This window comes from Stegastes partitus, unplaced genomic scaffold (genome assembly GCF_000690725.1).
Source record: "Stegastes partitus isolate 25-593 unplaced genomic scaffold, Stegastes_partitus-1.0.2 Scaffold307, whole genome shotgun sequence".
Lineage (NCBI taxonomy): Eukaryota > Metazoa > Chordata > Actinopteri > Pomacentridae > Stegastes > Stegastes partitus.
Window position 1 is genome coordinate 237,307 of NW_007578038.1, and position 27,109 is coordinate 264,415.

The 27,109-nt window shown below is 43.4% G+C and overlaps 1 protein-coding gene across 1 annotated transcript; it reads right to left on the reverse strand.

Annotated features, from left to right (window-relative positions):
• Positions 1-6: 6 nt before the first annotated feature.
• Positions 7-21,933, reverse strand: tmem102 (transmembrane protein 102). Its single transcript, XM_008283337.1, has 6 exons — positions 21,547-21,933; positions 18,973-19,184; positions 3,977-4,315; positions 2,557-2,750; positions 2,064-2,276; positions 7-1,940 (listed from the first exon to the last, which is right to left on the reverse strand). The coding sequence occupies exons 2-6, from the start codon at positions 19,172-19,174 to the stop codon at positions 1,341-1,343; spliced, it is 1,548 nt and encodes a 515-aa protein (XP_008281559.1). The 5' UTR covers positions 19,175-19,184; positions 21,547-21,933; the 3' UTR covers positions 7-1,340.
• Between the last annotated feature and the right edge of the window lie 5,176 nt (positions 21,934-27,109).

Genomic DNA, 27,109 nt, shown 5'->3' on the forward strand with positions numbered 1-27,109 from the left:
TTTTTTTTACCAGACAAAACTAAACAACGGATATCTCTAACTGGCATTTTGAGCCGTCGTTGTAGATCTCTTGAATAAAAAATTCTGACTTCTGAAATCAAAAATCGAAATGATAAATGTTGACAACCATGAACTCCTGCCTCATAAGCTTTTGCGAGCACGTTTGCGGAGCGGTTTCCACTGCAACACAGAATCAAATGGTGCAACACAGCTTTCTGAAGCTACAAAAGCTTCTCAAAGTTAAACTTGACGTGTAAGCTTTGCACTATTCATTTCACCTCGAGCTAAAACCCATTCATTACCCCGAGTCGATCGGAATGAACTGATTTCGCAGCTAAATGCAACCATTTTACAAGCTGGTGTGACCGAGACTTTTGAAGAAATAAAAGGCGAATTAACAATGTCATCATGACTCAGTAGTAGATTCATCGAGTTGGATCTAAACTAGATGGATGTGTAAAACATGTTTTCTCTTTGCAAACCAAACACTGCTCTTTGGTACATTCCATTCACCCCATGAAATGTAAGCGACGTGAAATGTCGTTAAAAACTTTAAAAGGGAATCATATACATCAAAAAAGGTTGTGCATACCTGAGAAAGATAAAAACAAAAAGAAAAAAAAAAGACGCCATAAATCGAGGCGAGAGGGTGGAAAGGAAAAGGGGGAGGGGCTAAAATGTAGTTGAAAGAGAAAAGAGATTCTTTGTTCAAAGACTCGGCAGTTCTCCTCACAACATTACATTCAGTTACATCAGCCACACCTAGTTTTTCCTTTCTAATTCAGCCATCGCCCACTCTGATCCGAAATAAAAAGGGGAGAAATGCAGCAATCAAGGAGCTTTTCTCCCACTGTCTTTAGAAGTGTAAGTCATGTGTGAAACCCTCAGGCGAACATGTACACACACACACACACACACACACTCTTCTGTGACGTATTATACATGACTAAAGCCGGCCCTTGTCCTTGTAGCACCAGCTGATGAGTCTCGTTAAGGCCAGCTCGTAAGGAGAGGGCTGTCTCCGTGGCAACAGCTTGGTGACATCATGTCTGTTACGTGACGTCTGACGAATCGGACGTCAGCAGTAGGAAAATGTGTGTTGTTGTTTTTTTTTTTTTTTGGTTTGAAGAGTCAGTTGAGCAGCAAGGCTTCATCGCGTTGTTCTTGTTCAGCCTTAGGGTGGTCAACAAGAGGCGTGTGTGCAGTTTCAGGGCCGCGGTGTTCTGAAGGAAGAACACCCGCCTGATTGTTAGTGTCCCTACGCTCTGATGTGACGTCTCAGAGCATTTTCGGCGTGTGCTTGTCGGCTAAATACGTTTCCACATCGTCTCGGTGGCGCGTCAGTAAAACTTGTCGTCGATGCGAAAGTGCGGCCTGGTGACATCATCGGGGTTCAGGAAGACGGATATGGATTTCCCAGGGTTCTCTGTGACCAGCTGCTGCAGCCGCTGCGCCAGCTTGTCCTCTGAAGGCGAGATGATGCCATTGGCTGGGTGATGCCCGGGGGAGCCGTGGCCGTTCGTGCTAGCTGTTAGCTCCTTCTTCAGCTGGCCCGCCTGCTGCGCTTGGTCCAGGGCCGCCCGGAGGTGCTCGCTGGGATCCGAGCGCACGTGGGCCAGCTTCCTGGCGACCAGCAGCGCCTGGCTGTCGGTCAGGTGCTCCAACATGTTGCACTGGGGGAGGAAGTAATTTGGACAGTTTTTACCTAGAATGCAATGAGCAAGGTCATCCAGCAGACCCAGCAGGAGGCGGCCGGGGGTGTCGGCGTCGGGGCAGGACAGGTAGGCAGCGGGGAGGCGGTCACAGGCCCAGAAGAGAAGGGTACGCAGGTGGTAGAGGCTGAGGCCTGTGCGAGGACGGGCCAGGATGCGAGACAGTACCGCCTTGGCTGCTTGGAAAGCCTGAGCCATGGGGAAGGGGATGCACTTCTTCAGCTGAACCTGGTAATGGGAGATACAGACGACTAATGAGTTAAAAATTCAAGATATAGAGAGAAAGCACAAGAGATGCGAAAAGTAAGAAAAATCGCACAGAACCAAATAAAAACCAACAATCCCCGTCACCTCGCTGCGTGAGAACGCCAGCCTCCACTCTCTGTCAGGCCGACCACCCAGTGGAGAGCAGCAGGGCAGCAGATAGAAGCCAGATATGGCTTCCTCCTCTGTGATTTTACCATCCCAGAAGTGGTTGGCAGTCAGCCAGCCTTGGGCCACAGCAGGCCAGCCCCGAAACGACACCACAGGCAGCAGGTCGTACAGCACCCGGCTCGAGCCTGCCTGCAGGGAGGAGAGGGTGCAGGAATATTACAATATCACCAACACGGCCCTTAATTTCAGTCAGTGTTGCGGGAAGACTTCTTGAAAAATTATTCTAACATTTGACTACAGCGTCCTGCAATATTGATTTCACACCACAAACGTCCTCTTAAGATGAGCAATTTTCCAACACAACTCCAAAGTTAAGCAGCCTGATGTTCTTTATTGATTCAGACATAATGAGTCTAGCTCGCTTCAGTTTATCATCTTTACAGCACAGAAAGAAGCACCTAATCTGTACCTGAAGGATGATGGTAGTGAGGGGTCCGTTCCTCTCCAGTCGGTCGGGGGTGGGGATGCCTCTCTGGGGGCTGCGTCTCAGCTCCTCCACCGCCTCGCTGACAACCCCCCAGAACCAGTCTGTCACCAGGCTGGGAGAGAAGTAGCAGCCGTCCAGAGACTGGGGAGAGTTCAGGGCGGGAATGGAGGCTTTACCTAAAGCAGGGGAAAGGATGAATTAGCCCCTCGACGCCGATTCATCTGGTGCCGTCGCAGAGGACAGAGATTTTATGTTCAGGGTTAAAGTGTAGCAGGCGAGTAGACGGAGTCACACAAGAATCTTCTGTATTTTCTGCTCTCAAGAATACAATACTCTGAATCATGCAAATGTATAATATGGAATCAGGTATGAACTGTCTAATCAGCTGGTTATCTGTAGTTTTAAAGAAATAAATCAGTGAAAACTACACTTCAAAGGCTTAGTCGCAGGTGTAGAAGCCGATTACTGGAACTGTGATTGATGCAGGGATGGCAGTGAGGAATAGAAAACCGACTAGCTGTGTTCAAACACATCCATGTATGCTGTTGGGCTGCCCACTGAAAGTCAATGCTTCCAAGCATCAGTCAAAGCACACGTAGTACGCCATCCACTCCCAAAGTCAAAGAGGACGCTGTGCAGCTTAAAAATGACCATTCGATTTGTACTCATGTCGCTTTTGCCCTCTTTCTAACCTTCTAGTGGGATTTTGTTGTGATACATATCCACGCTATAAACTAAGCCTGACTAAATCACCCCGTCCTGCCGCCGTGACATAAGATCCTGCAGGAAATGTTGTGATATCCAGAAAATGCCGGCAATGCGTTTCCCAAATTGCTAAAAAATTAAGAGTTTCAGATCAATATAGGTCATCACTTTTTCTCATCTCTGAAGTTTCACACTAAACGTGTGGCGGATTGATGCCGCGCTGTGACACGGAAGCTGCCGCGTGCTGTTGAACTTTCGATTGTTAAGTTATTCTCATAAATGTTTCAGTGTTTATTTCCTGGGCAGGCCTTTTTCTCGCTTCGCCCATCTGAGGAGTGATATCGGTTGGTCTCCGCTGCAGCTCACCAAGCAAAATTGCATCAAAACATCATGCATCAAATTATCTGAGTGAAACATGGGCAAAAATTCAATCAGCTCCCGTTCCCTCCACCCTGCAACTGCTGCACTACCTCCATCATTGTTTATTGCCCTTGTTTTCTCTCTTCACTTCATCTTTTTATTGTATATTCACGCCCACCTTTCAATCCGTCCCCTACTTTACCTACTATCCTTGCTGCTCTTATTTCCCATCTTGCGTCATCTGTTCACCTTTTGTTCCCCCTTTTCCTCATTACCGATTCCTCCTTCCGCGCTCTTCCTCTGTCCTTGCGGTAATTATCCTACTTTTTCGACTCACCCATTTCCCCCTCTTCCTCCTCATCTTCCTCGGTGGGAAGGCCATTTTCCTCCTGGCAGCAGATGCTCCAGCGGGACAGGATGTTGGAGTCGCAGAGGCGGAGGCTGAGCCATGAGTGGCAGGGCGGCGAGTGCCTCATATCCAGGGTGACCGGCTGGTTGCGGTCATGGAGCTTCAGCGCCGGCACCAGCAGGGTGAAATCCAGGTCGAAGTCGGCCCCTTTAGCGTAGTCTCCCAGGTCCTCGGGGTTGAGGTCCAAGACGCCCTCTCGAGCCCCGCCTGACAGCAGCAGGTACTCGTTGGCCACTGGGAGGCGCTGGTCCACCTTCTGGACTAAGCCTGCGAGGGTTGGGGGGGAGGTGAGGAAGAGAGAATCAATCACACTCAGCAAAAATTCACAGTCATTTGTATGTGAGGAAGTGCGTTTCCGCCGGCAGAACTGATGCAAGGAGCAACGAGCGGAAAGGGGTTCTCGCTCGCTCAGATGCAGACGCACATTAAAACGCGTTTCATATTCAGATGCACAGACAAGTGTGTGGACAGCAAACACACTGGCAACAGAAAACAGCAGGTCTACAAGTCAGCGAGCCTGGAAAATTTCCGACTTGAGAGGTACTGCATATATTTATGAGTCGGAGCTGCAGTAATATTGACAAAAGAGGGAGTGTGAAATTAACAGCCCCCCGCACGCAGTGGCCACCGCACTCGGCGCTAGTGCTTATTTTAGCGGCTGCATGTGTGCTCAGGCGATGCTTCGATTCAGTTTTCATACACTCTGTACAAACAGGAGGCAACCAACACCATGACCAGCAGGAGGATCGCTCCTTTTACACATCCACAGGAACCAAGCAGATAGATATGACTTCGGGGATACATAGAAATCGGCCGAGTTTGATTAGTTAATTGCCGAAATTTGGGAACATCTCGAAGAGGAAGCTGGATGAAGCAAGAAATACGAGCAATCAAATGATTATCTTATTATATTCTCATTATATTTTTGGCCTGGCTGCACCATCATTTCGGAGAGTGCTAAAAAGCATTCCTCACTCTCCTATCTGAGCAGTTTATATGAGAGAAATTCGAGCCTCCAAATCCCTTTATGGCTACTTAGCTGTGTTGTATACTTCGCAGGCTCTGGGCCCACGGGAGCTGCAGCAGTGGAGTCGAGTAAATTATGTTTTGCCAGCTTAAAAGAGCAACTGAGAAAGGGTTTTAATGTTACAGCCAAACCTCTGCTGGTCCAGCGCTAACTGCTAGCTACTACAGGTCAAAGGTGCGGCATGGACACTTCAAAACCCTTCACAGGGGAGAGATTGTTAGAGCCTGAGCCTGAGTGTTTATCCCCCCAGGGCAGTTAAGCGGCTGCAGAAAGCTGAAACGGGGGCATCAGACCAAGCCAGCAGGCTATGGCTGGGGGCACAAAGCTCCTAACATGATCGCTCTCATCCTGTTACATGGACACACAACCTTGGTGGCAGGATGCCATGTGGTGTTTTCATGTTCAGGCCTCACTGCCACGGCACTCAGCTAATGGGGATCCTTTCAAGAAACAAATTACAAATGTCGAAGCATGCGTGGGTACCTAAGCGTGTTTAGATGTGAAAAATTGTGAGAGTGAAAAATCCACTAATCCGAAGGCCATTCTGAAAAAAACCTCCACTTCTGGAAAAAGGTAGAGCAGTCAGGCGAAATATAAAAATATAAGAAATAAGTGGGAAATAGGAGGGAAAACATCCAGAGATTGAAAATGAACTAAAGTGGAAGTCAAAGTCAAATGTGCTGACGAGGATCTCTCTGGTGCTTTGCTTTGAAAAGGAGTAAAAAGAAAAGGCCTCATTTGACACCACCACCGGGGGAGCCGCCGACGAGAAGAAGGAAAGGAAGAAGTATGTGACAGCTCGTCTCTGGATCTTCGTATTTCTCTGCAGGATCGGCTCATCTCCTTCTACAAGCCCCATTCATTTTCTGACTAAACTAGTGCAGCTCAGTCATAAGGACTGGAGCTCCCATTGGCCCTTCTCCAGAACACTGCTGCTCCTCTGGATCTCCAGCCTCCCTGAGCCCTCCCAGGACATCTGCAGGAGTTCCTGCCAACACCAGCATCAAAATTTAAAGAAATGTTTCACTCTATACAAGTGTTGCTTGGATAACTCAGTGAAGATCAGAATTAAGATGCAGGGAACTGTCTTGTTATGTGTTGTAAATAATGATGATGTGTGATAGTGGGGAAGAAGAAATTCCCTGAATAAGCTCTTCACACCGAACCCATCATTATCAATACAATGATCCCACTTAAGGGGCAGCCACCAGGCCTCTTGACACTCCAGAGAGTGACTTTCATTTGCAGCCTTAAAGAGTTTTAGGGGTTGTAGAGGAGTGGGGAAAAGAGCTGTGTAGAGGTAGTTATAACACTTAGCATATCCTAATCTACAAATGAGTTCTAAAGTATTCAGAACAATCAGTTTTGCACATTTTTTGTAATAATTCTAAACAGATAAAGTTGTCATTTTTGCCTACAGACTAGAAAATTAGTACAATAGCGAGTACAACTAGACATCTGCAGCTTTTCAAGTGGGAGTATGATCAAGGCCCAAGACCAAGGATGCCCATCTCAGCACTCACAACATCAATAAGACCTTTATACCAGAGTGGCGAAATGGAAGTAAACTCAAGCACAAGGCTTACGACAACCCACTTGAAGTTTGCCAAACAATATTTAAAGGATTCAGAGCATGAAAAAAAAGAAAGATCCTCTAGTCTGTTGAAAAATTGACCTTGGCAGGAGCACTATGTCTGGCGAGCAGCAGTCGTTGCTCATCACCTGACTAATACCATCCCTACGGTGAAGCATGGCGGCGGCAGCATCATGCTATGTGGGTGATTGTGAGCGGCAAGGACAGAGAGACCGGAGGACAGATGAATTCATCCAAAAAAAAAAAGTCCTAGAGGAAAACCTGCTGCAGAGAGCGTTCCTCTTTTAGCATGACAATAATCTGAAGCATACAACCAAGACGACGCTTGAGTGAATTCAGCGCAGGTCTCTGACTGTCCTTGAGCAGCCCAGGTTGAATTCAATTACGCTCACAGCAGTGCTAAGTTGCTGCAGCAGAGAGCAACCTGCTGATTGGTGGAACCCAGGAATAAAGCAATCTCAAGTGAATAAAAAATGATGAACATTAAAGGTGAAGCAGTCATTAGCATTTTGTTGGAAATACTGTGTTCTTGAGATACGAATACATCCTTGTGTCAGTTTTTGAGTTCACTATCAATTAAAGTAAATATAGCTTTTAAGGATTGCACAGTGGGAGAAAAAAGTTTTATAAAGATAGACCGGTTGAAGAACCCCGCAAATCCCAATTCGCCAAACAGTCAGCCTCGATATAAATGCAATCATTAATACTCCTTACTCCTTATTAAAGAGGTCTTACAGATCTTAATAGAGTAAAATTTCATGTGACGGGTCCTATTAGTCTTCGGAGCAGGGTTACAGGTTGTTAGAAAATATCATTTGGTGAAGCGTTCAAAGTGATTAAAGTAACCAAATGCATCATCAATGAGCCAAAGTGATAGTATAGTGATCAACAAGCTGAATCTGTAAGGCTAATGCGCTTTATTTTTGGTAGATATAAATCGAGCAAGAGTGATTTCAGAAAGTCAACAACTGACAGCAGATGTGATGTGCCTTCAGTAGCTGCAAAAAGTGCATCATACTTAACTCATATGTCCTCTGTCTGAGGTGAGTGTTTGTGCATGCCGCTGGTGTTACCAAGCATGACCAGTTGATTATCACAACTTGAAATCTGTTGGGCTGGAAAGAGGGAGAAGGAGCGGAAACGGCGGATGGGCAGATCAAAGCGAAGCAAAAGAGGGGAAAGCACAGTGTCAGAGGGAGGAGCAGATCAGACGCCAGCCAAAGGGCAACGAGCTTCAAGCTTCGGCTCCTCTGATTTGTTTGGTTTTATCTGCCACTGATAAATTGAGTCAAATAGGCGAGGAGGAGGAAAAGAGTGATGAAAAAAGAGAATAAAGAGCATCTTATCTCCCTAGTTTCAGTTAGAGAGGGGGAGCGCAGGGGAAAAACTGTATCAATTAGCGAGGCCTCTTCAGTCTCCACGCTGGCTGCAGGAAGTTTTGAGGTTGTTCCAAAGAACACAATTTACTTTTAATACAAACTCTCGAATCGACAGTTGCATGCCGCCTTGCTGGGCATCTGCCAGGAAGCAGGCGCGCACACGTGAATGCACGCATGAACACACTCCAGCACCATGTGCCTATAGACACACACAGTCTGAGAATAGAGCTGGAATGGAGACAGTCTAGGCTGGTTTCACAGCCACGGATTAAACCTAATCCTATAAGAAATGTCTTTGAATGTAGATTTCCATTAGAGGGAAGTTTTTTGGTTAAAAGCTATTTCTAGACCGGACCCAATTCTATGTGTGTGAAACGACCATTTGATGGCTATTGGTTTCTCCATCTGTCTCAGCATGTGGTAGCAGGAAGACCTACCTACCTGCACGGCATGTTTACACCTCCGTCCAGTATTTCCAATTTGACCGATAAAGGTTGAGAATGTTACTTGTGGTGGATTGTATTCTTATTTTGGTTAAAAAAAGATGCATGTCCATACAGGCACATCTTCAAATTAACTTTCATGCATCGTATTAAATATTTAAAAGCTTTTACATCATACCATGTAGTAAAATGATGAAAAGAATTCTCAAGGTTAAAAATCATGCAGCCTGATAGGAGAGTGGCCAGGGCGCATACCACAAGGGCACAAATGCCCTGAGCAGAGAAGCCTTCCATGCTGTATGTCATTCCCCTGCTCGCTTTCCTCACATGCCCCGTCTATCTCCGCTGTCACATCAAAAAAAAAAAAAAAGCACCCCGTTAAAAAGAAATACTGTGTGGTGCAATCAAGGAGCAATCATGCTGTTGCTACAGTCTTTAAAATAACCTGCTCCATAACTTGAGGCTGGGAGAAAAAAAAAACAAATGTCTGATTTTAACATCAATAAATCATCATAATCCTGGTGGATAACTATGATTAGCACAAACATGCTCCTCTCTGCTCTGCATTTTACTTTATGGAAAGCACAGGTGTTTCACTACAACAGCAATGCGGCAGTTTGAATATGAAAACAATGTTTTACTCCAGTTTATTCTCAGTGGGGGAATATTTGAAAAAAACTGACATTATAATATTCAGTTTTTCTGTTTTATACACTGCGATGTGCAAAATATTGGGGAATTTTCACCTGACGGCTTGAACAAATCTAACTCTTGTGTGGTGTGCAACAATTGTACGACAATGTGCACATCATTGCATCAAATTAAGACTTCTTCCATCAGAATTCAGTGCATTTCCCAGAGACAATAAATAAATATGTATCCAAAAATGCGGCACTTGTTGAACATTCACTTATTGTTGGACGCTACAAATTACAGATGTTACCCAAATGCCTCACAAGCAGGACAAAAGTTAGCTAGCCAGATGTGCACAGAGAAGCCTCTAGTCTCCACTCAGTTACCGCAATGCAGCAATGTAGACAGGTGTGTGATCATTTTGAAATAAGGTGTGCTAATGTCAGATTTACTCGAGCTGAAGCCAAGTGAAGGGATGGTTTTTTTTAAAGCAAACCCTTACATCGGTCTAAATTAAACTCTGTCAGATAAGCTTCTCTTATATATTAGTTATGGAAAAAAAGACCAAGGTTTCATTTGGAACAAGCAGCCAAAAAAAGTCGCAGGATGTTTGAATTAGTTCCCATCGCACTTCCAGCACATTTGCACATCACAATGTCCACAATACAATAGGTCTTCCAGGACGAGCTATTCTACCAGCATGAATATTTGCTTTTGAAAAGAGATGCTATCAAGTCTCCTGTAGATTAAAAGCAAAAAAAAAAAAGAGTAAAAGCAGCAGCCCACTTTTCAATTATGATGGAAGAGCTTGAGGTGAAATGTGATCCAAATATATTTAAAATATAGCAAGGCTTTCCCTCCCTTATAATCAGAGGCGAGGCCACCCCGTTCGTCAGGCCCCCGCCTCCGAGCATGAATTAATATCATGAAAATGTCATTTTTAAAAAAAACTCATTTACTATAATTTCAAAATCAATACATCATTTATTTATACAAGAGCTCCGTTTTGTCACCGTCATCTGTCTTGGGAGTTCGTCAACAACTGAACACATCAGCATGTAATAACATTACACAGTGATTGGATTGCATCAATGCGGTGTGGAGTCACATACTAAGCAGGGGCACGGTTCGAATTGAATTAGTGCTTCGGTTTTATCGCCACGTTATATTGTAGTTGGTTTTACAGTGATTTACAACAGCATACTCTATACTGAACGCTTACAGTTGTACAATGGTGCATTCAGATGTGGCTGCTTTCAAAACGAAGCCACGCAGTACAAAGTGACACTGCTAAGGAAGCCCCCTGGAGCAGAACAGCTGCAACATGGGAAAGTTGTCCTCACTCATCACAGCCACAGCACACTGACAATATTCTGCCACACACCTCTAGTTTGATAGACTCCAAAAATAGCTGCGTAAATCTCTCTGGAAAATGGGATTCCTCTAAATAAGCCGATGTGGTGCTGCTGTGTGGTTGTGGGTGGGGGGGGGTCTGAAACTGAGACTCTATTCTAAAAAGTAGGCTGCGCTAACAACTCGGATGTAGGTAAAGCCGGTAATAACAACCCTTGTGCATTTATTTTTAAGTAGCAGAAAGTCTCACACTGGTGCAGTTCCCCATCCTCACACTGAGGTCCGTATGAACGTCATAGAGCTTCACACACCGACTGCACTCCCTCGCAAATAGCCTGCAGGACTCCACTAGTTCAACCTTTACTGACTGCTGGTGCGATGAAAAATGGCGTGTTCAAAGAGAGGATGTTCAAAGAGAACTCCCTGGTGTAAAAATGTGACGTATGCTGCTCAGACATTAAAAATCGCGCTACCGATAAAGCAGCCCGCCTGTTGGACAATGTCGTAAATAATTAAAGGTTAATATTTGTACATCTATCTCAGTGTCTATACACCAAATAGAACTAGAAGACTGAAAACAGTGGGGAAGAGCGAGCTCTGAGCCCAGCAGCCCCCCTACAGCTCACTAATTAACAGGGTACCTGACGATGAGCGGTTCCAGTGCACACCTCGTGGGCGCAAACACCATCACCAGAATCAACCTGAACCTCGACCGTACGACATTCCCTGCTCTCCCCAAATTTCTCTTCTCAGTGGCACTATGCAACAAAGGTTAAAATGCCCTGCCAAAAAAAGGTCGAGGAGCAGTCACCATCACTGTGATTTTGTGATGCAGCCAGTATGAGTCAGAAAAGCTGCTCCACAGCCATCTTTGTAACACCGCCAGGCCGGTTATTTAAGGCGATCTCAATGAAAGAGGAGGAGCTGCAGTTTAAAAACTCACTAGGAGAGAAAAAAAGTGCAAGTTAGGTCAAATCTGATCCGAAAAGTTTGTTAAATTCCCCCTAACATAAGCGTTAAAAAGCATTTTCTGTCAGTGGCTACACATCAGCACAACATGATTGGCTCAGTTATTATAAAACTACCGATTGTTTTTTGTGTCATGCAACCACCATCTTTGACATTTCTATTTAAGATTCGTTTCAGCGACAAGACTCTCCGTTAATAATCTGGTATCGGTTCTCGCCTGCTAAGCTGCTCCAGCCTAAAGTGTCGAATTATTCGTTTGCAAATTTTATCTGAAAAAAATCATCACAGCAGTCAAACACACTCATCCTCAAAAGCCCCTCAAGGTTAAATGGTTTTGAACTTTACATTTCACACACAGTTGTAGTTTTTTATTGTTGAAGCTTCCTGCTTAAAGTTATGTTTCTGCACTACTCACTAGCGTACCTGTTGGGTTGTTTAGCCTCCTTCCTTCCTTCCTTCCTTCCTCCATCATGGTTTAAAAGTCCTCCGCTGTCAGGACTCTCGACTGAGCAGCAGTGACAGAACCATCATTTCAAACGCAGATGCCTTTGGAGAGATTAACTAGCGAGATGCTCCAGGTTCTGATTTCAGGGCACCTTGGTGCAGCAGTTACTCCAGCAGGAGGGGAAGTCATCTGCGTAAAAATGACATTCGTTGTTGCTCATCTCTTACCTTTCCCGTTCTTTAAGACAATAACCGTAATGCGGCATCAGAGCGTGACATGCGAATAATCATAAAAGCGGCCTCATCCCGAAAGGAGCAATTCAATCTGTTACACATGACTCCTGACTAATATAGTCTCAACCGGATCTTATCTGTGCTTTTCAAAACCGGCACTTCTCGCAGCCTCACCTCGCGCGCTAATAGCGGGATTAATCCAAGACAACCCCGCCGCCGAAAGGTGAGCCATTCCGCCGCCTCGCTGTTTATGAATTCATATCAAGGCGGGAGATTAGCTCGAAAATAGGCCTTTTAGAAGAGGAGGAATGGAGAAGTTCCAATTTAATCTGATTGGAGGGGGGGGCGGGATGTCTCAGATCACTGAGCCAGGTGCTGTGTGCATGTGTGTGTGTGTGAATGTGTTTAATAGAAGAAACAGGGCTGAGGAGTGATGACAGACATGGTGCGTCTGAACCACCTGCAGTGAGAGGGGATGCGGGAAGCTGTCAGTGTCTTCCAGCTCCTCGTTGCCGCTTTGATGCCGGCGACACTGTGATACCGTGTCCCGCTAAATGACAGGCAATTATCACCGAAAGGAGGAAAAAAAAAAAAAGTGTCGCTGCAGTTTTACCTCTACATTCCAGGGCAGCGGGGCGGCCTAATCGTTGGAGAAACCACAAAGAGCTGATCCCGACTTTTGATATTACTATTAAAGAGGGGCCGCAGAGGTGACGAATCCCTCCACAGAGATCAATTAAGTGTCACATTAACTAATTATGTAGGTAATTAACTTATCACCTTGCATTTGCCCTGGTCCCCAACACGCACGATTATCAGCAATCGGGAAGCAGGGAACGCTTTGAAATCTTTGTCTTAACCTAGACAAAGCAATCTACAGGTCTATTAGCACACGTTTTACAGTTTGAAACAAGTTAAAGCTCAACTGCCTCCAAGTCATATTTTGGGCTCTCCTGAAGTCGCTGATTGCGTTTCGTGTCACAACGGGTGAGCAGGTGTAGACTAAATGAGCTCAGTCTCACTGTCACTGACTGAGATGGTACCTGAGAGGATAACACTACGTCTTGATTAATTTAAAGGTGCAAGAATTTAACAGTTATAGATATAGTTCTGCCCATTTGTTTTGGTCTGAGATGCTCTAGCCACACACAACCTTTCATGAGTGTAAAAAATTAGCCAAAGCAGATATGAATAGTACGCTCACGGGGGAATTATCAGCATCAGTGCCCTCCGATGTTCCAAGAAACATTACGAACAACTTCAAGGATTACTGGAAAGTCTCGCCTGTGAATGACAGTGCGGCAAAACATACAGTTTTCAGAAATTCTCCAACAACTCAGACAGCTGCTCAGAAGATATTGTTATCAGCTGTCAGCCTACTACCCAAAATTATTCCTCCCTCTTTGCCTCAGGAATATTTTAAGTATGATTATGAAGGCGCACAAATGACAATGCCAGCCTCGGTTATTAAAATGAGCAGGGTGGCAGATAATGTCGCGCAATGTCAAAACACTTCTTATTTAACGTGACAAACACAACAAGTCATATTAGATTAGGTGTCACGAAAAGGCACTTAATGAATGATACGATGTGATGTCTGCGGCACAGGACGCGGGACATGCTACTGTGTTTAAATCACACTGGCTGATGACAGAGGTTGCGAATTCCGGTAAAGTCCCATCGACAAAATTGTGTTTTGTTTTTTTTTTTTGCAGTCATTTTCTCTGACAGCTTTATTAAGATTTGATGCTGCGGAAAGGTGTCAGTGAACAACAATGAACATCATTTATGGCAGTTAAAACGCCGCTCGTCTGCGCCGCTTGGCATGGGCGTGCGTGAGCTGATGAAAACTGAGCAGAAACAAAGGCTAACTAATCAAATACAAATATTTCACTCATCTCCTGCGCCTGCAGTGCCATGATTCCTCGCCTGGCTGCCAGACGAGGACAGGCTCCCAAAAAAAAAAAAAAATGGAATTAGCAGAGAATTAGTCAGAACAGAGCGGCGTGCAATAAAAACTGCAGCTGGACTCGGAGCGTCGGCGCGGAAACGGCATCCAGCTGTGATTCACACACACACACAGAAGCCCACCAGCGTTAACAGGCTGGAGCGAGGAGCTGGCCAGCCACCGCATCGATCCGGCGAGTCTGGCCCAGTGAGCTGCTCTCCCAGGAGGGGGGTGAAGCTGCTATTCTGATGGTTGAATTGAAACCAAGAGGGATTTAGTTTTCCCTCCCAAAATAAAATATGCATTATGTGAAAGTTTGTGAAGCCTTAGGAAGGTCGGGGAGTGTGGGAGGAGAAATTTAATGCCACATAAATGAACCAGATATTAAAGCGTTGCAGAGAAAAAAAACACATGCTCTACTCTAACTGACTGGTGGATGTTTTGATGCTGCTGCCCGACTGTGGAGAAAAAAAAAAAGAGGAGAAGATAAGAAAATGTGGCAGAATTTTGTGCGCTTTCATTTGCAGCAGCTTGCGTTATTATTTTTGTTGTAATTCCTGCGTAATTACAGCGAAAAAACGGTCAAATGGTTTGCACATTTTCTTAATCACTGCGGGCCCCTTTTTACCCGCTGGGTCTGGAAGATAAAAGAATTAACAGCATGAGACAATAGAGAGATAGAACGGTTCAGACTGCTTATTCCGAGGCAGCTATGGCTTTAATATCTCCGGCTGCATTATGCAATTGTTGCAATGTTCCAAAACAATGAGAAGTGCTGGTTTATGTCTTTATACGTTGAGAGCTTTTATCATTCAGACATGTAGTTTATTAGCTAATTAGCCGATTAGTGTACTGACATGCTATTAGTCAGGTAGCAACGATAATCAAAATAACAAATCCAGCTGTTTCGGCTTCTTAAATATAAGTAGCTGCTGCTTTAGAATGTCCACCGCTTAATCCTCACGAGGGGCGCGGGGGGGCTGGAGTCTATCCCAGCTGACTTAGGGTGAAGGCAGGGGACACCCTGGACAGGTCACCAGTCTATTACAGGGCCACACTTAGAGACAGACAACCAAGCACACTCACATTCACACCTACAGACAATTTAGAATCACCAATTAACCTCAACATGTTTTTGGACTGTGTGGGAGGAACCCGGAGAGAACCCACGCTGCACGGGGAGAACATGCAAACTCCACACAGAAAGATTCCGGTGCTCCCACCGGGACGCGAAACGGCAACCTTCTTGCTGCGAGGCAACAGTGCGAACCAACTGCGCCACCTTGCAGCCCGCTTTAGAATGTAAGAAATTGAAATAAATAAAAGGGAGTTTTGGACTAGAAGCAGTTCTAGAAGTACGCCAGCTATTGCTATGAGAAAACTGCATCTTCGTATTAGTTGTAAGGTCAACAACTGGAACAACAATGTCAAGAAATGTTGGGCTTCGAGTGTTTTTTTTATCGTTTCATCCATTTTTCATCACAGCCCAAGGTAAGCGTTTGACTCACGCTTCCTCTGACGTGGAAGAAAAACCAGCTCATGTGCTGATCACCCTTCTCCGTCTAACCACCGCCACTTATCACTGTTCAAGACTAAATGTGCCCACAGTCAAGTGATCTAACTGTGAAAAATAGCTGCAAACAAAAGGGGGCTGATGTAATGGTGCCCCACGGAAAGGCAAGAAGTGAAGGTCACTGTAGGAGTTTAAAAAGCGAAGATTTGGTGTTTCATTATAGGCTATTTTTTCCCCCAAATGTAGTGCAGCTCTTCAACATCGCAACGTGCAACAGGTTGTTTTTCCAGATAAAAATGTCAAAATCTGGGCTGAGGCAGAAGAACGCTCATGACTCGGATCAAAAGGATTTATTTCCACCCGGCATCGAGGGGGGAAGCTGAACTCTGAACTAAACTCTCTCAAGCTGGCTAACAAACTTTAAGATCTAAAAAGTTAAGGTTGAGGGTACGTCGAAAGCTCAGCGCCAGATCTTCTGCTGCACCGGCGGTGTGGATGCATCTCTGCCTTCATCAGACTTTTGTTTTTCAAAAGATATATACAGTAGGCCCCCACCGCACTCGCCTGAAGGCAAGCCACGGTGTTTACTCGAACGCGGGGTAAATAAGAGCCTCTTCTTGGATCTGTCAGGCTGTGAGGAAAATCACTGGGTGGACTGGGTGCGAGTTTAATCTCTTTTCTCTTCCCTTTTTCCCTGACAGTGTGCAAAGCCTAGTGGGGATCCTTCAGCAGCTCAGACTTTATAAAAGCCTGGCAAAAAAAAACAACAGAGCCACACACACACACCTATGCAGCAGATTCCAACAGCAGGCCGGCGCGCTGTAACAAGGCCTCTCCGTGGATGATATTTGCTTTTCAGTTGCCATCTTTCATCCCCTGCAGGGTCTTGAGAGGCATAGAGCTGCTAATATGGCTACCACCTCATGCTTAACTTTAGATTCCTCGAATCCAACACAAACTGTCTCCCTCTGTTGAAAGTGCCAAACTTTTCTCTCTCTCTTTTTTTTCCCTTTCCCCACAGTTGGAGCTGTCACAGCAGGCGGTGAGGCACAGGGTATGAAAATACCAGCAAACCATTGGTGATTATGCAGGCAAAAGCAGCCTCACAAAAGTTACTGAGAGGTTCTCAACCAAGAGAGAGTGGGAGCAAAGAGGAAAAGCAGAGGGCTCTGCGCCGGAATCATGAAAAATGAAATCCGAGCAAAAGGAGGAGGCAGAAAAACAGCCACGGAAGAAAAAAAAAACTTACACAGAAGAAGGAATATCTGTCTGTATTGTGGTGGCACAATAAAAATGAGAGAAGAAGGCTTGGATTCCATTTTGATTTGTGTGATTTCTCCCTGGGTGTAGCGGCCTGTTTGATGAAGCCATTTCAGCTAAAGCAGAGGAGGAGAAGCCTTGAAACTTAGAGGAGCTGTCTGTCAACCGATGCAATACCACTGATTTGACGGGAATACTAAAACTTGGCGTTACGGTATTCTGGGACGCAGACGGAGAGGGCTGAGCCAAACCAAGGATTTACAACAATGTAAAAATGGATTTAAAAAAACAAAACAAAACACACAAGTTGAGAAAGAGAGAAAACAAACCGCCTGAAGGTTTCAAGCCTCGGCCAAAAAAACGCTCTTGTTCTAATGTGCGGGGACAGACTGAGGGTGACATGAGAGGATGACAGAGGACAGTGGGAGGGGGGAGAGTGCCACCTATTGGGCAAACAAACATACTTCACTTTGTACTCACAACCGACAACAACAAACAAACCGTGGTCAGTTGTTCTGGCTGTGTGACAGATGTGCCTCAATTCCAACATGACGTTTAGAAACAAATCTGCATGTGAAATGTGTTCTAAACCCACACTGTCACAAATTATACATCTCTGGTGATAATGTGTCTATCTGAGGATTAAATTAAAGATTCTCTCCCTGGTCTATAATTTCAGCGCAGATTGCATCTGTGGTGTTAATTGTTTTTGTCACACGCACCGTCTCCCAACCTGAGTCGTAAAATGAGCCTGCAAAGGAGGACCGTGTCCCATCCCAATTAAAACACCCCATTTATCTCGTGCTTTGGCCTCATTTAAATTTTTTACTACTAACAGAAAGTGACAAATTAAAAATGCCCTCTCCAAAAGCTCGCAAAATGAAGCTTCAAGAGTGGGATGAAACCTAAAATGACTCCAAATGGCTGCAGCTTCTGAACAACTCTGACTATATGCGTGAGTGAGGTTTTTGCCATGAGGAAAACCCCCCCTTAAGTTTCTTGGGAAAGCATCAAAAAAGCCAGAGGTGATAGAGGAAGAGAGCAGCGTGTCTTTGAAATCAGTAAAAAATGAAAAGATATTTCTTAGTATAAATATTTTATATATCATTTGCTCTTCTAACTTTTGCGAGTGCGTTTAGGCTGCTCTTGTGCAAAATATGAAAGAAAATCAATGCTAATTTTGCAAAGATAGGGACCTCCTGAATGCTGCGATGTGTCCACGTTTATTGACACTAAATAAAAAGGGAAGGAGACAGCAGATGCAAGAATCCTTGAGGAGGTGATGTGCTCAATTGTAGACGATTGAGATATTTTCCACACTGCCCTGTAGCTTAAAATGTTAGCTCACTTCTTCTAGTTGTTGCTTCTATCTTTTTTTTTGGCATCTATGTGTATCAATCATCCTCACTCCATACATGTACCTCCTGATATAAACTACTACAGCTGATACAAACAGCCTGGCAATAGAGAAATACGCCAGCTTTAATCATCGTGTCGCATAAAAACGTAGTGCCAGCGCAGCTCACTTGCCTGCTATGCCAACAGATCAGACTCTGATTGTACTGGGCAGAGTTCGGGTGACAACGTGTCTCGTAGCGTGTGGAGCAGGGTGTTCCTGGAAAGAATTGCTCAACGCACTGTCAGTCATAAAACCCTGCGTAGATAAATGTCCATTGGCTTGCTAAGAAAGTGTGGGCAGCAGCTAAATAAAGTTGTTTATCCGGCTTTCCAACATGCAGCTCTGCCTGCTTAATAACCGCTGTCAAGGAAATTAATAGTTAATTGATAGTAACTTTAACTCCAGGCAATAAATAATTACCACCCCGAGGCTCGTGTTACATTAAAATCCCACTCTGCTGAAATTAGATGGGAAAATGATATATCCTGTAGCATATATTTCCCCGTCCAATACTCAAAACAGACATATTTTTTAAATTCTTTATCAATTGGTAACTTGAGAGATTTAAATTTCAATAAGTCTGGCAAAGTGAAGTCTGTGTAAAGTGTCCTGAGAGATAATCCACCCCACTTCCATTATATGACTTGTTAAATCTCCTCAAGCTTCCTCCAACAGTCCTTAAATCAGGACTGTGCTGTGCAGTATGAACAAGATGACGTTTTTTTTACCTAGCATATTGAAAATGAAGTCCTTGGCAGTGTGGACCTCTAAGGCGGTCTGGTCTCCAAATTCCCCCTGCTCCAGTACTACCAGCTCGGACACCTGTGCCGACAGCTGCTCCAGGGTGGCCCCTGACCGGAAGTCCACCTCCGATAGCTTCTTGGCGGGGGCTGGGGAGCGCGGAGCCACCGCGCTCATCAGGGATTCCATCTCTACAACCCTGCGGAGCGAGGGAGAGGAAAGAGAAGTTGATTTTAGGTTTGCGGTCTGGGTTGTAATAACACAGCGGCCCTATTGTCACGACTGTGGCAATGGCTCCCCTGAGTGATGAATTATGCTGCTACAGTGCCAGTAATATCTATTGGTTCTGAAGGCTCCTGTAGCACCCCAGAACAAAAAATGCATCGCTATATTTGATCTGGTTTCAGGATTCCAGCAGACTGTATCTTGAGATGTTGATTTAGTGCTGCTGAGCTTTTCATTTTTGTATAACGCTTGCATTGTTTTCAGCAGTCTTGTGCGGATCATGAGACGTTGAAGGGGAAACTGATGCTACACCATGTGCAGAAATTATTAGAAACTGCATCACCTCTAAATAACTGCATTGTTTCGAAGTTGACAAGTGGAGTGTTTCCTCTTATGTGCAGTAAAAAACAAACTCATGTGCACAGCGATCATCGAGAAGCTGTGATTGCTGAAGACAAAATAGAGCACAAGTGTGATTTCCAGTGAACATGGTTATAAAAAGGCCTGTGATCACCAGAACATTCTCAGTTTTTACGCCGATGGGTTGTGTCTATCTGCAGTCCGCATGATGACTCCAAAAGAACCGCCAGAAAAGTCTGATCGTGACACAATTAGAGAAAAGTAAACAGGAAAATGGGAGTGAGCGATTTTTGAAAAAATCAGAGGAAGCACAGATGCAGCAGGAAAGAGCCACACTATCACTAATCAGAGCAGCCATCCTAAACCGACGCTGCACTACTTGCACGATCCAGCTCTGAGAAACAAAACAGACAGGCAAGAGCTTCACACTTGGCACAGGGGTTATCAGTGGAAATCAGAGTTTGTGGAAGAACTCACACAGCGAGAAAGATAGTGCACAACTTCAACCTCTGTGGCTCAAATGAGCGGGAAAAAGGTGTCGGGGAGCTGACATTTACAGAAGGCACCGCGAACGCCTGTGGATCCACCAAAACACCGGCTGACAAGTTGACTCCCAGCATGCAGAAGCTTGGCAGAAGAAGAGTATTCCAGCACGATACCAATTCCAAAACACTCTGCCAAAAATCACACAAAGAATTTCTGGAGAAGAAAAGCAAAAGTGAAAGCGACGACCCGGCCAAGAGTGTCTCATCACTTGAATCCAACATCTTTGGGGTGTTTTTTTTTTTTTTAAAAAAAAGAAGGAAACATAGAACAAATCAACCCCTCTAGCAAAGACCGGCTATAGAGAAAAAGAAGGTTTTCTGAAGAAATCTCTCCAAGTTTGTGCAACGCTGGTATCATGCATGGTGAGGAGGCCTGTCATCAGAAATAAAGGTGGACATACAGAGAAAATAAAATAGCTGCAGCAATCAAAAGTGTACTGGCTGTTTTTCTACCGATGGGCCTGCATTTCAGTATGCTAAATCTATATTCTAGTTTTTAAATCAGACATAAAAACAAGCATCCTACTTGTAGTGATAATGTAAATACTGTAAAGTGACATGTAGGTGATACTGCACAGGGGTGTACTCACTACTACTACTATAAACTGTATTTACACTTCTTTTCTTCTCAAAAATAAACCTGCAAACCACTTCATAAAACTTATATTTTGCTTTGACATAACAGACACTTCCATCCTACCTTGTATCCAACGGGGTGAGCCGGTGGAGTCAACAGGTTAGCATGTCGCCCTTACATGTTAATGGCAGTGCTAATAATACATAGCATGACGAGGGGCTGCTTGTTTAGCGTGTTGAAATGTGTGTAAAATAGTTCGCTGGAGGTGTAACATGCCCCAAAAAGTTGCAATGTAAACAAAACTCAGTCGAGTGGAATGCCAACATGGCCTCTGCCCCCCCACCGAACTGGGTCAATTAGCGTCCCGGCTTCTAGCTGCTAAGCTAATAGCCGAGGAAATTAGCCAGCCTGCTGTCTTGTGACAGTTAACACCGGCTAATTAGTTAATTCGTAAATGACCACAAATTAGCCTTGGTGGCATCAGGTTGACTCGCTTGAGTGGCACACTGTTGTGTTAGCGCCCCGCTGTTTGACTTGCAGCGACAAGGGTCGACTCGGTGCCTCGCCCGGAGTCAGCTAATTTCTTTTTATTAGCTAATATTAGCCAACTAGCTGCATCAAATTAGCATGCTAGCTAACGTGACAGACGGGGAGGGAGGAGGAGGGAGGAGAGGGGGTGAAGACGAGCGCAGCGCCCTACATCCACGCATACAAACACACACACACACTAAAAAAATCGATACATACACACAAACACACATGCACTCGGTTAGCTTACGAGTCGCGGATGAATGATTAGCTATCGGGGCTAAAGCTGCTAAGTAACGCACCACGGACACACACACACCACACACCCTTTACACCGGTGATGAGAGGGACTTTCTTCGCTATCTTCTGCGTTTAGTGTTTGTGTGATCCCCGTGCTTCCATCCGCCTTCTTCAGCTGTCATTTCCAACAGGTCCCGGGCACCACCTTCCCCCTGGCAACACCGTCCCAGAAATCATGGTCCTACTCGGGAGGATCCAGGGATTAGTAGTATGTGTGGCACGCAGCACGCAGCACATTACGGAGCCGCGGACGGATTTGCGAGGTCAGGTTTGTGATTAAAAAAAAAAAAAAAAAAATGTTGGCCGTGTCCTCGCTAAAGAGATTTAAAAATAAAAAAAAAGGTTGAAGTAGTAGCATAGCAAGGGGGCGGCTGCAGGACTGTGTTTTGATGCAGCTCCCTGTAAGTCCAACAGAGACCAGAGGAGCAGCCTGCTGCAACTGGAAGTGGGCACTGATTCTACATCCTCCCCTCCCCATGTGTGAGTAATACCTGTGGTTTTAGGTGGGAAAAAAAACACTGCATACTTCTGCTCATATTTAGAATCAATCAATGTTTTATGTAGTGATGCTATTAGTTTCCACCACTGGGAGGTTTGGCTGGAATTGGCCTGCTGGGATGGCTTCAGTGGTTGTTCTAAGTGGGTGTTTATGAGGATTTATTATGCACAGCTTCTATCATAAGAGTTACACTCAGAGATAATTACATCACTTCTACCTATTCTAAAAAAACTCATAATTAGAAGGTCCTATTGTTAAGCATCACATCTCTTTGTGTCACTGAGATAAATGTTCCCCAAGATTGGAGCTTTATTTCCTGGTGGTTCCCGTAATGTTTGCTAAATGTAGATGTTTAGTTATGCTGGAATGCATTCTTCAAAGCATCACATGGCCCTTCTCATGTGCTCACTTATGGAGGGAAAAAATATGACTAGAAATATAATATCTCACTTTAACTAAGTTGTAAATGTGTTTTTTTCTGCTAAAAGTTTGAATAAATAAAACTTGTTGTTCGGTTTATTTGTTCAGAGCACAAGTAGAGGAATTGGAGCAAAGCTGCAATGTTATAATATTTTATTAAAAGTTACTAAAATGTACAAAAAAAAAGAAAAGAAAGAAGGAAAACCTTAGAATTTGTGCATCAGAGACTTCCTCCAACAACATCTGAAATATGAAAAAAAAATCAAATCGCTCATCTGAGATATAGCATAGTTCAAGGCAATGATTAAACATTTAGATTTATAATATTATTTCACTACTATGATTACCATTATACTATTACTCATCAGTGTTTTATGCAAGATTCTTTGGTTGCAATATTAAAATCTTTTAAAAATATGCATCTTTTCATCGTGATATCATGAGATGGCGCTGATCTTTTTATTATAAATACTCTTAGTTTGGGATTTTTTAAAATTATTATTTTATTGCAGACTAAGTCAGATTAAAGCAGATATGTTTGCTGTAAATTATATGTATATATTTTGCACTATGGTATGGATATCTCTAACTATAATTAGCTATAATCTAAATATACAGTTGATGACTTATTCTCAAAAATGGCCCTTTTAATCAGCTGAATTCTACAAAAATTACTTTAATCAATTAACTGTTTAATCTTGTCCATATAGGACAAAGGGTTTTCCAATAAAAAATGTTAAAAATGTAACTTTAGAGGACTCACAAGATGCTGATTTTTAAAATTCTGTAGGAAAAAGTGAGAATTTCAGATCCTATTATGACGCACTAAGTTGTGCTTCTAACTTTTCTCCAGAGTTGTCGTCTCTTTTGTGACCTGCTGTGTAATTTCACCTCACAGTTTGATGCCATTTCTTAAGGGACTGCAAGCAAGAACCAAAAGATCTCATCACAGAATCAGACTGAATAGTCGTCGTTTCATGGCAGGTAAACTGATAATCATGTAAAACAGAAGGAGAAACTCACCTTTTCTTGATAATCATTCTCTCTTCTTCACTTCAGGTAAAGCAGCAGATATGATAAAAGTTATTTTGCTGTTGAATGAAACACAGTTGATAATTCTCTCTGCATAATGAAACTTCTGTCGTTTTACTACGACACTCACCTCGTGATTGTCCCCGACTCTATGGGAACCATTTACTGTTTAATATGTGTGCATAAACCTTCTTGATTACTCTCCGAGTTGTTCATTTCCTGCATCGCTGCTAAATTTCCCTGGATTGATAGCGTTTGGAATAACCTGTCAGACCTCTCTCTTAGCCCGTCGATGGATCATTACCAACCTCACGGGCTGCAGTCGCACCGGCTGACCATGCGCGGTGTCGGATTCATCAGGCCGTCCCGTGGTGTAAGTGGAACATTTATCAAGATAATGCTGTCAAACACCACTTAATGAGCGAGCGGAGGGGGTGACACCAGCTATCTGCCAAATGAGGGCGAGGAGACATCCCTGGCCCTCAGCAGACAGAGTGAGACTTTAAAAAAAAAATGAGTTCAATGTCTTTTAAACTCTTTTAACTTTTCCTCCCTTTCTTTTTTTTCAACCCAGAAGGGAAGAAGCAGGGAAACGTTACCACCTCTCTCGACATCCCTCCATATATCACCCTTGTCTGGAGGTGGTGGCACCTTAAAAATGTTCCTCTTTGCAAGTCAGATCAGGGTGGAATTGCAGGCATATGTGGTGGCAATGTTTCAGGTCAAGTGATGGTTTTGAGATCCGGAGGTTCAGTCTCTGGCACCAAGTCAGTGCTTGTTCAGCAGAAGTGATAAAAGACATGGGAGAGGAGTGGCATAATGGAGGTAAAGGGAAAACAGGGGAGGTAAGGGAAAGGGAAAATCTTTGACTTGTGCATGAATAGGAGACAAGATTAATCTAATTTCTTGGAGCTGGATAATGTTAACATTTTAAAATAACAAAAGAAATACATTTCAATTTTCTGGAAGTGTTTCCTCTCAAACCATCAACTGGATTTTGGGTTTAATCAATAAGAAAACACCAAAACTCACTGAGGTTCATATAATTCTCAGTGTAAATGACAAATTAAATCCAATAAAATGAATGATTTCTTGTTTCGAAACACAAAACCACAAACAATTAGACAACTATTGCTTAATTAGGGCCATATTAAATATTTTTTGAAGCAAAAAAAGTCAACTTTTCTTGGCCTGTGTGGTGTTAAACTTTGTATTTTTGCAGTTTAAACAATTGCACTGTAAATATAAACCATATTTTTTATGTAAATTCAACAGTACAGTTACTTATAATTTGTTCTAGATTTTATATTTTACTTGCCTACACTGATTTGTGTACTTTTTGCCTGTGGACTTGTTTCATTTCATAATATGTGTATTTCATGGACAGTGTTCCCCACGGTGAGTTCAAAGACTCATGAGACTGTAATTATTAATTTGCTGGATTTGTGATTCTTGTTGTAGCGTTTGTTTTGCGTTTAGACTTTGATCGTTGTGGATGTGTGGGGTGGTCTCCAGTCTTTGTGTTGGCAAGAAGTGTGTGAAGGTTTAGCTATCAAGTGGTCACCATGACTGACTTAGTTCACCTCTGAATGTTAAATAATACAACATTTCTGTAGCTATGGGGGTGGGAATTATGATATAAAAAAGGATGTATGCCTTCAAGAATCATTGTCAATGTTGTGTTCAAGTGCTCTGAACTTTCATAAAAACTAAACCAGGCTTTTTAGAATCACATTTTTTTAAATTCAGCGTAACTGATGTATATAAACCCTCTGAGAAAGCAGTTTTTTGTCATATTTTTACCCACTCTGGACTCATTTTTCACTACGATCTGAAGTCCTGCATCTGTATTGAGAATTCAGAAACATCTTTACACTGCAGACACACTCTAATGCCATCAATCATATGGAAAATTAAAATCAATTGATTATTTGTTTTCATAAATTGATAAAACCTGGATTGACTAAAACAAAAGGGGTTACCAATGCTGCAAAACATGGCGTCCCTACATAATCCAAAGATTTACTTACATTTCTACAAGCTCTGCAAACTGTGTGTTTTTCCCACCACTGTGCACTTCTGCTCTAGAAAGATATTTGCTGAATGTATCTTCCAACAACTTGCTGACAACTTGCTCCCCTGTACCGTCTACCCATTTTCCAGCCTGTTTTATTGATCAAGCTGTTTGATTTTGCTCTCGGTCTCTCTTTGCCTTCTCCTGTCTGCTGTGCGTGAACACAGCCTGCAGTTCAGCCCCAAACATCCCTGAGTCGTTGTCAGGTGTTTGCAAAAATCATCAAGCTTGAGAAGGCATTTAATTTTAAATCAGAAAGAGCTAAATTACTTTGGCATATATTAGATTTTTGTCACTCAGGTTTAGAGTTGTTGCAGCTACATTAAATTTGACAACATAGATTAAGACTATTAAAAAGGTGCAGTCCGCTCAAACTGCGCGACAGTTAGGTCGCTTTGCTCTCCAAGGTAATCCAAAGGTAAAGGTTTCTATTTTTTAAGTAAGCTTAACCCTGTGTGTGACATTTTAATCTGGTGAGTGCTGGAGGTATTTATATCCTATAAAATACAAAGGCAACAATGTAAAAAATAATCCATTACAAGTACAAGGCAGAATATATTTGTAGCCAAATGTACTGAAGCTATCGAAGTGAGCACGCTCATTCAGTGGGTTAGGAATTCATTAGGCTGTTAATACTGATGCAGTGTATAAACAGCATGTAGCTGTGATGTTTACTGTTCTACATGGAGTTTAAGAATAGTTTAGATTAGTTAAGTGACTCAAAACACAGCAGCCCTTGTAGTTTTCTTCTATTGCATGTTGTTTCCTTATTTACTTTGGTTCTAGTAAGTGCGAGTACAAGTAGTAAATCAATAAAATAGAAATTTATTGGAAAAAAAAAATTAAAAAAAACTTTGGTAATCTCGCATTACTTTCTTTCCTTCACACTATTTGTACAATGTATAATGTATGTAGAAGTGAGATTATTATTGTTGTTGTTGTTGTTATTTTGTATGAATTATTGATTATGATTGACTATTATTAGTATTATTACAAAATATGACAATAAATTATTATTATTTTCATATATTACTGTTGCCGTTATTCTTATTATTACCATTATTGTTATTATTAGTAGTATTATTGCTATTATTATTAACAATAATAATAATATTTAAGATGTTACTACTAAAATTGTAATCCAGTGGTTCTGAGGTGGTATGAATTGATTTGAAAACAAATATGATGATTTATATTGATATGTTGTGTTATGTGAAGGGCCGCAAGGTGGCTCTGTGGTTAGCACTGTTGCCTCTCAGTAAGAAGGTCGCCGGTTGAGGACACCCGGGATCTTTTCTGTGTGGAGTTCTCCCCATGCAGCATGGGTTCTCTCCGGGTTCTCCGGCTTCCTCCCACACAAACATCCATCCATCCATTATCTATACACTGCTTAATCTTCAATAGGGTCTTGGGGGGCTGGAGCCTATCCCAGCTGATTTAGGGTGAAGGCAGGGGACACCCTGGACGGGTCACCAGTCTATCACAGGGCTACACTTAGAGACAGACAACCAAGCACACTCACATTCACACCTACGGACAATTTAGAATCATCAATTAACCTCAA